Source organism: Chamaea fasciata, unplaced genomic scaffold (genome assembly GCF_029207755.1).
Source record: "Chamaea fasciata isolate MVZ Bird 193981 ecotype frontalis unplaced genomic scaffold, bChaFas1.0.hap1 SCAF_2, whole genome shotgun sequence".
Classification (NCBI taxonomy): Eukaryota; Metazoa; Chordata; class Aves; order Passeriformes; family Sylviidae; genus Chamaea; species Chamaea fasciata.
Window position 1 is genome coordinate 40,859,723 of NW_027094087.1, and position 13,711 is coordinate 40,873,433.

A 13,711-nucleotide genomic window follows, 5' to 3' on the forward strand; every position below is an offset into this window, starting at 1 on the left:
ACTGGCAAAAGTCGTTAGTCATTTAACCTAAAAATTTGTTACCATACCTTGGGGCATGCATGTTTTGCCCTTATCCCCACACCACCTAAGATACTCTTTCTGGTCCTGGACTTTACCATCCTGGTGATACTGTTGGATATATGTGGCAGGGAGAAAGGCCTAGTCATCACAGACCGGAGAGTCTTCCATGAGGCGCAGCCCACAGGGGAGGTCCAGGGGTTCGTCAGACTTTTTTCTGTCTCCACATATTTTGTCAAAACCAATGCCTCACCCATCCTTTACATAAACTCTGGTAAAAAGAGCTGAATCTCCCTGTGAAGAAATGCAAAACCCAACTGGACAGGACTGAGCACTGCTGTAGTGCTCTAGATGACCCTGCTTTGAACAGAGGGCTGGACAAGACCATCTCCAGTGGTCCCTTCCCACCTCAGCCAGCCTGGGGTTCTTCAATGTAAAATGGTCCTCCATTTTGGGGGAGAGAATCTTCTTTCTTCCCTTAATATATGCAAGTGGAAGTAGAGTATTATCAAACCAAATGATTTTTTTTACTCTTTGATAAAAAGTGATGAGAATGGGAGCACATAGAAAGATTTGACAGAATTCCCCTGATACAAAGGGTGATTCTCCAGACCACCTTCATCTCAGAAAGGGTAAACTGCTTGCAGACTGAAATGAGAGAGCTCATTTCAGTGTATCCCCTACTTGAGATGATACTCTCTAAACTCAGAACAAAAAGGTTAAGATGTCTGCTCTTATTATTTTCCTAAGGAAATGCAATGAATAAAAGTTAAGAGGTTTTTTTCTTATGTCAAAGAATTTGACCCTTTATGTCAAAATATTTGAAGGTACCCAGTCATTTTTATCCTGTTTGCTTTGTACTAGTTCTGAAACTGAAGTTCTTTCAAGTGAAGCAGAAATCTTTGTCAGCTTGAAATTGGAGCATCAAATACACTAACTGTTATTACATAACTATTTCCATTTTTATTAAAGCATGTCTGTGCCACGGCAAGTTTCTATAAGCACTACATAAATGAGGTTTTGAAACTCAGTTTCAAAAATCAGGTTATATAAACTCAGTTTTAAAATAAAATTTTTTGCTACAAGAATTTCATACCATCTTAAGTCAAATCAATTTTAGAAGACAGACTGAACCTGGAATATTTTCCTCATATTATTCATGGCAGAACATTTGCCGGTTTGGAAATTCCATTTCTAGGAGAAGTATTTGGAAATAGACGATCTTTAAGGTCCCTTCCAATCCAAGCCATTCTCTGATTCTTTGAAAAGAAATGGAAAATTGAATTTGAACTTTAAACACTTACAGCAGATTTTCATAGCCTGTCAATGAATGACCAAATAAACTATGAATGTTATGTATTTCAACATGTTTGCCCAAGACTGTCAATAAACAATGTTAAAACTCCTAGAATGTGAGACAGGAATACTGATTTCTAAATTTTCATTATGTGCTGCACAGGAGTCCCTGGGAGAATAAGTACAAATTGGACCTTTGCTGAATTTACATTACAGCAGTGTGTATGGGCGATGCACTCCAGACAAGAGCAAGAGAAATCTTAATTGAATTTACAGGCAAGTATTTTTAAAGATGTTACAGATCTTAAAATCAGCTAGAGGAAGATTCTGTGTTCTTCAAAAAGGAGAAGATGAAGGCTTAAAAAACCCACTACTTTTAGAAAAAGGTCATGGTAAATTCCTGAATGACATTGTGAACCATTTACTTTTACTGATGAAGGGATGCAGAGTTGCTTTCCAAGTTTCAGATTTATTAAAGCTTTCACTCACACACTCCTTTCCTGTGAGCATAAGGACAAACTGGTGTTAGCTGGCCATTAGTTGTGGAGGTGTGTAGCAATGCCAGGTGGGAGGAGCTTTATGCCATCCTTGAACATTTTGCAGTTGCTGAGTTGCTATCTATAAAGAGTATTTAGTGCATTTCCAAAAGGCAAAAAATATCTTCTCTACCCATTAGCTATGGCCCTGTTCACTGTATGCAAAAGAAATTATTCCTTTGTTAGAAAATGTCTCTTCTGATTGCCTTAAAAAGAAAAAGAAAAAAATATACAGTATTTTTTTTCTCTGAGTAACAAGGAGCAAACCAAAGGGGATAAATATGCTCATCTGAATGGCTGACTGTTTTAGATCAGTAGCATTACTGTACAGAAAAAGGTGCTCATGCATGAGGATAGACTAAAAAGCTGGATTCCAAGACTACTCTATGCTATCTGTATTTGCCTTATCAGACAGGGGATCTAGCTCATGAATAATCAATTGGGCAAAAATTTCATGTTCTTATTCAGTCCAAGATCCAGTGAAAGCCTAAGGCAGCTTCAGCTTAACACAAGAACCTTAAATAGAAAGCAGTTACCAAAGCTTTGAAGGTTATTATTTGCTGCTTCTGGCAAAGCTGGAGGAAATGCCCAAACACAGAAGCACAGCTCAGATTTGCCCAGCTCGAGAGGCCCCAGGCTCCTCCAGTTGCCCCTTCACACATTGGGTGCTTAGCCCTGCCCTTGCTCAGGTGAGACACGGAGCTTCTACAGCAGCTTCCTTTGGCAGTAAGGAGCAGCTACAGCAAGACAAGTACAGACATCTCTCCTGGAGCCAAGCCAAGCCTGCAGGGGCTGAGATCAGCACCAAATATAGGGGGGTGCCCTAACCTGCCTCTAAGAAATGCTGTGCTGCTGTCACACTGCTGCTGCTCCACAAGGAAGCTGTCAGCATTGCCAGCTCAGGGGTTCAAACTCAATTATCCCAAAACTGCACTTTGGTCCTTCCCTGATGCTCCTGGGAATGACTGCTAAAATTCAAAAGGAGACCTTGTGAGTATGGATGGTGTCATTTTGTGGAAATGTCGTTCAGTAAATAATGGCTTTTTCTTCATCCAAACATGAATAATCACTCAGAGTATCTTCTTTCAAAAGCAGTATTTATTTTTTCATCAAGATAAGACACATTATATACTGCATAAAGTAAAAAGTACTGCTTGGAAAGCTGTATTTAACTGAGATAAAAAAATATACATAGATTGCACTTGAGAAAGTAGGCTCTATCCCAGAAGAATATAGCAATAAAAAGCTAATGAGTGGTTTGAAATTAGGACTCCTTCTGAATTGCCTTTGAAAATGTATTTATTTTGGGGGGTTACAATTCCACCAATAAAACTGAACCAGATTAGTGTTTTTAACAGCTTTGCTCTTTAAGTTAAAATAGTATGTAAACAACATAACAATTATACAAAGACAAAAGAGAAAAAAAAAGCAAGGAGATACATCTTTGCAATATCTGCTAATAAATAAAAAGGAAAAATTTTGCCGGTATTTGGGTTCACCAGGGTCATTGCATCTCAGGGCTTGGCTTTTGGGGAGTTTTTTCTTAGTTCACATGTATGTTATCATTCCCACATAGCCACACGAAGCCCATCCTTGACCCTCCTGCACTGGCTGGGAGCATGGTGACTGTATGGCAGCATGAAGTAGTGAATGGTTCCATTAATGATTAAGTGTCCCAGGAGAAATACTTTAAACCTTATGACAAACTTAGCTTATATTTAAGAAGGTAAACCCATCATTAAGCAAGAGGATTTTTTTTTTTTAATTTGCATCTGAATTTTTCTGTTGGACCTTGGCATCCACTTCTGCCTTCAGTTAACTCAGGTAGCTGATTTCTCAGCTGTTCAGTCTTTAAAAGGAGTATTCACACTATCTATCTCCATGTATCCCACTTAGATGTCCAAATCAAATTTCTAATCTTTCTGTATAGTCAAAGAAATGCTCATAAACTGGGTGATTTCAACCTCTGGACTAAGGCACACTGTGGGAGAGCCTCTCTGGGTTGCCTCTAGGGGCAACTGAGGCTGCAGACAACGCTGAATCCCCCTGATCAGGAGGCACAAGCACTCCTCTCAACATGCAGCTCTTGGGTGGGACTGGGTGAGCAGGCAGTGCTGTGTGGCACACACCCGGTGCAGCACTGCCTGCTGCCCAGTTTCCCTCAGATGGTGGGAATTAAAGGATCACTTAGAGCACAAAGCCTTGAGAAACTTGTGTATCCTGCAACCAATGGTAACTATGAAATCAGAGTGCTTAGGCATGATTCAGCCAGAGGTACAAACAGGAGCGCGGTATCTCAAAAACAATCCGTACTGCCAAGGTCTTGCATGCAAATTTATTCCAAATTTAGTTAAAACTCATGGAAGGGCTGGGTCAATCTTGCTATTAAGCTAGAGACAGAAAAAGAATGAGATGTTCTTTAAATAGTCCTGAACTACAAAATGAAGGTGGTAATCTTTGGTTACAGGGCTGTTCTTTAAATGTGAATTGCTTTGAAAAATGATGAATCACTTCCCAAGTAAGCATTCAGGAGCATTTTTAAACAGACATCTGGGAGCCAGAGAGGAAAAATTAATATAAATAATAAAGCCCCCACACTTTCTGAATCTCCAAGGTTAAAGTACAGGAAAGAAAGTAACACAGTATTTCTAAGAGATCTTTCAGCAAAGTTTTGCTAAAATTATAAAAAAAGCACTTACAAAATACTTGAGCTGATGAAGAGGGAAATGATAACATTAGGGCACTTTTGTAACAAACCTGTGGAGTACTAAAACATACTGAAGGCCTTGTATTTTGTAGCACATGCCATTTTCTACTAATTATAATGCATTATTGTCAACCTACTTCGCACTTTCAGAGAGACAGAAAGACAAGATGATTTGATGCAGCCTATATATACTATAAAACATAAAACCACAGCCATTAAATGTGCCACCCTGTTCCCTCTGTTACATTCATTATCAAAACTCCAATTCTTTGCAAAACTTAAATCTGCCTGTTTTTTACATTTTTAGAGCAGCATTTGAAAATCCTTAAAGCTAGTTTGGAAGGATTTTTTTTTTCATTTTTCAGCTAGAGCACTTTTGTAATAGTTTAAAAGGCATAGGAAGCTATGCTGCAGCTTTTAAAGTGCTAATTTTATTATGAGGTGGTATTTAGTATCTCCTGGAAGTTAATAAATGATGCACATTTTCCATGACTGACAGACATTACTTAATGAGTTAATATGCTTCAGGAAATGCAATCAAAAAAACTGAAATTCACTTTCAACACTTTAACCACAGTGATGCACAGAGCTGGAATGAGACAACTAACCTCAGATAACTAAGATTAATGCATATATGACAAAGTTAAAAAACAAATAAAGAAACCCCAAACCAAATAATGATAATTAATTCTCAAACACAGCTTTGTTTCCCAGTAAAACAACTGCAAAACAAATCAATATTTTCAACAAACATGTGCCCTGTCTTCATCTCCTCCACAGGAAAGTATGGCCCTCCTCGAACTGCTGCGAGGAGGATCCAACGGAAGGGTTGTCTCTCCCTTCTCGTATCGAGAGGGCTCCTCTTTGGCAACTGTGGGGCCACTTTGGGCAAGGGGCAGGAATCCAGATCAGATAGGTAGTGACCAAAATCAGTTCCAGCCCACAGGTATCTGCCTGGGGAGCTGGCAGGAGCCCCCTCTTCAGAAGTACTTGGGTGATGGCTGACATGTAGCCACCACGGCAAAAGCACCTGCCTCTGCACCCCCTAACACCCTCAGTGTCCTGGCTTAGGCAAAGCATCTACTAATTTCAGCACATGACTTGCTCGAGTACAAACAGTGAGATTTGACTTTATTGATGTGTAATTTCATGTATTGATGGATTTTATGCATTCTATCTCACTCTTTTGGGCCAGAATGCTGGGAAGTTCCCGCTGAGAGTGGGGAGTGCAAACCCTTTCGCATTCCTACAGGCTCAAATTCTCTCTTCATTTATACCCACCATGAAACCCTATCTACCATCAGGAGAGCTGAAGAGGTAGAAATGGGAGCAGAATTTGAGTCTAGGAACAGGTAGGTGAAAAACAAACAAAACGCTATTTCACTGCCAGCTACCACAAATACCTACATACCTGGTAGTTAAATTCAGTGGGCACTGTGTGCCTAAGGACTGCAACTGAGCTTTTAAAATCTCAACCCTCATAATCTAGCTACAGATAACCACAATCCTAAATTCTTGGATGCTGATACATAAATGTATGATATATCTGTTTAGTTGCCATGACACTAATCAGCACAGCAATGATTTTTGCTAATTGCAAAGGCAGGCTAGTAGCAAATTTCAAATGATTAGTGAGTAAAGGTCCTCAGAGCAATCCTGCTTGAAAGGAAATATCCAGTAAGATGCAATTAGTGTGTCTGTTTTGTTTCTTTTCTTTCGTTGTTTTTCCTTTTTTATCGGGGTGGTCTTGAACTGCAGACACAATCACAACGCTCATGGTGATCCAGCTGTATATCTACCAAGGACATGTTGTTCCTGATTCTGCCTCTTCTTCTGGTATGCCCAGCCTCAGGGATGAACTTCAGCACCTGGGAGGATCAACAAAAATGCACTGAATTAGAAAACGCTGTTGGAGATCTGAGCATGAGAGTGTTGGGGCCCCAAGGGCATGAACAGCCCTTAATGGCCCTGACCGGCATTAATTTGGACACATTTTTGTTTTATTTCCAGCTTTTTCTTTGCACCCTTTGACATCCTGCTGTATTGTTTGTCACGGAGCTTGGACAGACTGTATTTTTTCCTATGTCAGGTATCTTTATATCATGCAGTTTCCTAACCACATCCAGCGCTGCTCCTTTGCATGCAAACTATCAAGCATGTTTCCTTTGGCTCATTTTTGCAGTCCCATACCTATCTGAGTTGTCCTGGCCCTCCTCACCATTGTATAATATTTCTGTTCTTAAGACCAAGGACCATTTTCTTATACAATTTGAAATTTCTCAAGCACATATTATTGGAGTTGGTCCAAAACTTCAATACCTGTGAAAGGCAGAAGGAGATGAATGAGCTTGCACAAAGTGTTAGATACCACTGAGTTTCTGTGGAATCTGAGTTTTGTTGGCTTACCTTAAAAATCTCTTCCTCAACCTAAATGATTTCTGAAGAATTTGCTGTGAATAATGTCAAGCAAACCAGAAAACAAAATTACTTCCTAGGGAAGTAAACATAACAGATACTTCAGAAAAAATTCTACCTAGGCAAGATGATCTTGAGATTCCTAGAAAGTGGGTTGTGGGTTGTGTAAAAGAGCTAGCTTGGCCAAGTGACTGCTAGATCAGCTGGATTTCTCATGTTCAAAGACAGAGTGATGTCTGTTAAGTGCATGACCTCCCAAAGCCAGTGGCCAGCTGGGAAGTGGAGCCTAAATGTCTGCAACACCTCAACCACTGAAGCACCCACATTTCTGTCCTTACAGATCATACTGATTTACAACTACCAGATCACTCTGTAACCTTTTATTTTTTTTTACAAAGTAGTTTCTGTATTTTGATGTCATAACACCATGTAAGAGTTGAGATGGTTTTGGAAATGACAGGGAATAAGAGCCTGTGTGCCAGATCAACAGAATATTTGCATTTTCAACAGAATTAGAAAGTCCCAGAAAGTAAATGCGAAGCACTTGCCAAAGGACAACCAGAGATGCTTTGCAGGGTGGGTGGTGAAGGACAGGCAGGTTAGCACCTCTCAGGACAAGACCATTTGTTCTCTGGTATTAATGCCTTGAGGCTGGAAAAGTCATGAGATATAACAAAAGGGATAAGCATTGACCACAGTCTATTATCTTGTTCTCCATTTTGTGATGAAATTTATATTTAGCCTATGCAATACTGAGAGGAAGGACTGTGCCTAAGCAAGGTATAGACATGCTGATGTACTGTGTTGGGAAAATAGAGTTACTTTGCCCTGTTAGAAATACAGAAACATGTAATTTTACTTATTTTTTTTTAAATTAAAGCAACAAGAGTGTAGTATCTTTGAATTGATCTCAAACATTGGTTGCATCCATATATGCAATAAATCCTGATGGACACTAGGACAATTTGCTGTATCACACTGCCATTCCGAGCACAAAGGAACTGAACCCAATCAGGTTGCTGCAATTATTACATAGCTAAAAAGAGATCACATCTTCAAAGATGCCTTTTTTAAGAAAAAGTACTTTTAAAGTCAACTACAGATGCTGTCACTAAACTCATGATAAATTACTTATTTAAAGATATCTTCTAGAAAAATATGACAAATCCAGATGACTGGCAGTTGGCAAGATCACGGGTAGTTAGAACTGATTTCTCCAGCTGAGAGCAAATCAAAGTATGCAATGGGATGAGAGCAAAGATGTGGACTGTATTTAAGTTAACAGACCTGACAGTTATCTGACAGCATGGGGACTTCCCCTGTGTTTTTTATCAAGAAGCATGAGCACAGTATATAGGCTTTGCTGATAAGAAAATGAACTGTCAGGCACTTCCTCAGTCAAAACAAGAAAACAGCAATTGAACACAGCTGAAATTATCAAATCATAGAATCCTTCAGGTGTGAAAAGACCTCTGAGATCATTGGGTCCAACTGTCATCCCAGCACCGCCAAGCCAACCAACTTCTGACCCCTAACGTCACGTCCCACATGCTTTTTTGGTATTTCCCACAAATAGCAATTCTCCCACTTCCCTGGGCAGCCTGTTTTAACGTTTGACCATCCTTGCAGTGAAGAAAATTTCCCTTATATCCTGTCTAACTTGAGGCTATGCCCTCTTGTTCTGCCACTTATTATCTGGGAGAAGAGGCCCACCCCATGTGGCTACCTGCCCCTTTCAGGCAGTCAGAGAGTGATAAGGTCCCTCCTGAGCCTCTTCTTCTTCACTCTAAACACCCTCAGCTCCCTCAGATGTAAGACTTGTGCTCTAGACCCTTCTTCAGCTCTATTGCCCTTCCCTGGATTTGAGGCGTGGCCTCAGCAGTGCCCAGTACAGGGGGGACGGTCACTGCCCTGGTCCTGCTGGCCACACCATGGCTGATCCAGGCCAGGATGCCATTGGCCTTCTTGGCCACGTGGGCACACCCTGGATCATGTTCAGCTGCTGCTGGCCAGCACCCCCAGGTCCTTTTCTGTCAGGCAGCTTTCCAAGCACTCTGCCCCATCCTGCAGCACTGCCTGGGACTGTTGTGACCCAAGTGCAGGACCCAGCACTTGGCCTTGTTGAACCTCATACAATTGGTCTCAGATTCAGACTGTCCAGATCCCTCTCCAGAGCTACTTTAATAGCTGATTACAGAACTGATATTCAAAGCTCTCTGTCGCACTCCCACCTAGTAGTTTTATTTTCATCTAACTACGAGGGAATTGAAAAGATCTGGAAGTATGGCCATTTCTGGCGACCACAGCAGATGGAAGACAACCCTTTATTCTGCTGTTTGCTGCTGTTTATTTATCACATGGTCACGTCCTTAAAGCTGAGGAACTACTGAATTAATGAGAACAATTCAAATAAATTCTGTTCAGGACACTTTATAGCTCATTTTTTGCTGGGATCAGTAGCTGTTAGAAAAGATGGATATGACAGGTTTAGAATGCTCAAAAGCTTGTTGTTGGTGGTTTTTTTTTTTTTTTATTTTTGTGGGGGTGAAAAAGAAAAACCTTGTAGTTTTCAAATTAAATGATCAATGTCTTCGATGTCTTCTCAACAAATTGCAGTCCCTCAGCTACTCAGATCATTGCCTGACAAAGAGCATGTAACTACAGTCATGTCCCTCTCATCAAACACTGAGTAAATTATGGTCATAAAACTATTGAAATAATTAAAATAAAATCAAGACAGATTATTCTGCTTCTGAGCTGGATTTGGTGCCTATAGGCAATATGAAAAAAAGTGCAGCAGGGCATTATCTATGCAGAGAGCCCCATAGGAGCACACCAATATCCTGAACAGCATTCCACTTTGTAGATGTGCCTGAGCATCTGAAAAGTTTCAAGGTAAAATTACTGTAGACACTGCATAACTTTCCTTGAGGGCAGTGATGTAGGAAATATAAGTAAGTACTTACATGTGCTTCCTTGCCAGCTATCTTGCTCATTGATCATGCATTGAATTTGGATGCCAGCTTCTGAAAGCCTCCTTAAATGAGATCAAAGCCATGACAAAAAACAGGATCTGGAAGCTGAAGCCAGCAAGTGGAGTTAGGGCACACTTGTTTAAGTCACGCCCAAACACCACTTGGACAGTCCTCCAAGGAACTGGGGGATTTCCAGTCCGTTTGAGGACTGCCTTTCCAGGAGGTGTACGGTACCAGTTTGGGTTGTGCTCTGGGGGAAGCAGGTGCTCTCCTGCTGCCTGTAGAGCACAGGAAGTCAGGGAAAATGATCTGATGGCCCCTATCAGATCTGTAAGAACAAGATCAGGGGCTGAGGACAGCAGAGTGGCAATGACTGCCAGGAAGAGGACCCAGCTGAGGATAACCTGCTCACCCTGATACATATTTGGCATGTCTCCAGTAGAAGCCACCATAAAGCAGCAACACCAGAGCATGATTCACCTGAAACTCCCACCTCTGGGGACTAGGAAAGAAGCCCAAAGCTTGGACTCACAGTGTTAGATGGGTAGAGCCAGATGAGGTGAACCATTCCCTCAGCATTTGCTGATGGTCCTAGCCAGGTATCACTGGCCCTTGAAGTCAGGCAACATTTAGCCATGACAGACCATCATGGCTGATTTCTGTTTAATTAAATTCAAAGACGGATAGCAAACCCAGTCAAAACTTTAAAAAAGTCCCCCACAGGCATTTTTGACTTATCATTTACTTATTAGTAACAACAGTAACGTTGTTTTTTTTAAATTCTTGACCAGTATTTTAAGCACCAATAGAAAAATGAGCCTCACTTTAAAAAGGGCTTTTTTTTTTTTTTTTCCTTCTGATTACCTTAAGAAGCCTACAGAAAATCAATAATATGATTATGGCTTACCCAATATCTAATTAGCTTCATATTCTTGTGACAGAGAATGGTGAGCAACTTTGGATGCTATTTTAGATAGTGAAATTTGTACTTTGCAGAACTTATTTTAAAATTCTGCTATGCAGCATTATTTAATCACCTTCTGCACATCTAAAAAAGCACCATTCTAGCATGCAAACCAAATTATATTTGTCTGAGATTAATGAAAGAAGAAGCATCAAAATTTCCAAACATTCAACACAGATCGAAGTTCTGATAGACATAAAAAATCTTACCCTGCAATTTTTGAAAGTTATCTAATCCAAAGGTCAGCCACGGTTTAGCTGTGCTCTGAGTACAAGAAGCCATGTAGTATGGGATTGTGGCTCATAATTTAGCACAAGGACCTTTACTCTAGTAGGAACACAGCCTAAACCAATGACAGAGACCCAAAGATGTATTCTTTCTTGCCAGAGATAATTACAGGGTATCAAGGACAAGAAAAAGGAGTTGGCTTGCTGACCAGTGGTAGCAGGCAAACTAAGGGATTATTAAATATAGATAGAATTGTTGTTTCTATTTTTTTATTTGTATGCATAAGAAACACCTAGTTTTAATTCAAAAAATGGGAAAATTAATTGGCTAAAAACTCAAGTACCTGAAGCACTCATTAAAGCTATGATGTTTTTGATATATGTGACATCAACAAGACACTTTTGCTGATCTTGTCAGGAATTATGTGTGTATTATGCTACAGCTGTTGTTTTATCAGTGACTAGATACAGGTGTTCCTCCTTCACAAACTGCCTCTGTCCTGACATGTATCACAGGATGCCTCACTTGCTTAACTTCCAGATGTCAACCCAAGAACTTTATTTTTTATCTAGTTAAAAATTAACCTTTTTTCTCTCACTGTGCTTCTGTGCTCCCTCTGCTCATCCTGTGACCTAGCAGTGATTTCTGACTCATTTTGTTTCCTTGTACTTGCATTCCAAATAAATCCCATTGCTGTTTCTTGTACAATATTCCATGAATTAACTCTTTTGTCAGGCTAATTCTGTGCCTTTATTACCATAACAACCTTTTATCTCCTTTATACATGTACTATCAACTCCAGGACGTACAACAGACCATATTCCTTGCACGCTGCTTTGATTTTAGCTCTTTTTAATCCCTTAGCAAATTCCCTTTGTTGTGTCAGCAGCGTTTAGATAACTTCTTGACCAGTTATCTTATGTTTCCCTGTGTAAATACTGGGTGAGAATTATCGTCTTCTCTCTCAAGTGCCTCCTTAAGGTTTGCTTCTCATTTCTCTGAAAAATAAAAGAAGAAAAGCAAAAAGCCCCGGTACCATCAAATTGTATTAGTTATCTTTCTTAACTCCATTGCAGTAACTTTGTCTTACTGAAGTTCCACTTTTTAATTCTCTATTGTGCTCCTGTGCTCTTTTCTCCTGTATAATATCCCATCTGTCTAGTTTTCCTCTTGCAATGTTTGGTTCAGTTGAAACTATTTCTATGCCCCAGCAACTTGTGCCAAGATACAGTATTTTGTGCTCTGGGCTACCTACTGCCTCTCTCAAGGCCATCAAAGGTTATGAAATTGCCACCCTAACACTAAACACAACCTTCTTTCTGAGAATTAACTGAATGTATGCCCTGTGAAGGCACCAGACAAGCTCCAGTCAACATCAAACTTGAATGGAGGCATAATGCTTCAAAAAGGGGTGGGGGAAGAAGCACTTTATAGACAGAGGAAAACACATCAGTCTTTAGAGGAGAGACAAATAAGCAGGTAAAAGTTGCAATCTGCTGTCGCCACGTTTTTTTTTTTTCCTTATTTGCCCCTTAGCTGTGCAGCTCAGCACTGTGTTTGCAGAGGTTTATACATTCTGACAAATTCTGGTTGCTACCTAAAGAGCACTTATTCGCCATGGAAACTTGTTTCACATCTCATCAGTTACAGCAATGAGATGGGGAAACTGATTTCTTGTTTCTCTGAGGTGATAGCACAGCTACAGCTGAACTGAGTCCTGGCCTGAGTTCCCACACATCTTCTCTGTGCTGAGTAATCTCAGTAATCTCGGGTTTAGAGCCTGTGCCTCTTTAAAGAGCAGCTCCAGGTCCACTTTAGAAAGTTAGACAGCAGTTGGGCTGAGCTTTGATTAAAGTATGCTGCATCATTTCCATGCATTGCTTTGCCTTTCCCTTGCACAGAGCATTGCAACATAACTCAGTACCACTTATGGCAGACTATGCCTGAGAGACTTTTTCAGACACTTCCAGGACTTGTTCTGTTTGGTTTGGAAAGTTTGTGATACTTGTGGTCAGTCATGAGTATTCACCCAGAGTATCTGCTCTGCTTCAAAGCAAACCCAGAAGCCATGGAAAACCACAGAGCATCACAAGACACGTGCAAGGAAAAAAAAAAATAACCCACCAATAAAACTATCTGTTTACCCAAGTTATGACCCCATTAATTTCTGAAAACTGTTGAGTATTTTGGTAAAGTCATGGCAAACTTCCAGGCTATAAAGAAGATCGAAGACTTCATGATTAACATCGCTCAGGGCAATAAAGACAAAGCTACCCCTTATTGTGGCCATCTCATGTTCTCATTTTCGCTGCTGTTGCATCACTTCTTACAGTCAGACATGATAGAAAAGAGCTGTACATTCCATTCAGGGAACTGGAGCAGTACTCTCAGCTTGCGAAAGTTAAAGGTTCCACGTGATAGCTATTAGTCCTGAGAGGCTAGGCTAGGAGAGACTGCTCAGTGATTACAGTGGGAGGCTTTGAACAGGAACTGAGAGGGAACTAAAAAGCATAAGAAGATAACCTTGAAATCTCTCTGGACTAGAAGCCTCTCTCTCAAAAAACACTCAGAA

The 13,711-nt window shown here is 40.4% G+C and overlaps 1 protein-coding gene across 4 annotated transcripts in view; it reads right to left on the reverse strand.

Moving 5' to 3' along the window:
- Positions 1–2,966: 2,966 nt before the first annotated feature.
- PDGFD (platelet derived growth factor D) overlaps positions 2,967–13,711 on the reverse strand; it is a 141,661-nt gene continuing 130,916 nt past the window's right edge. For all 4 annotated transcript variants that reach the window (XM_066175755.1, XM_066175751.1, XM_066175752.1 and 1 more), the window contains one exon: positions 2,967–6,425. In XM_066175755.1, coding sequence (XP_066031852.1) covers positions 6,291–6,425 — 135 coding nt within the window. In that variant the 3' untranslated portion in view covers positions 2,967–6,290. The remainder of the gene's footprint in view (positions 6,426–13,711) is intronic.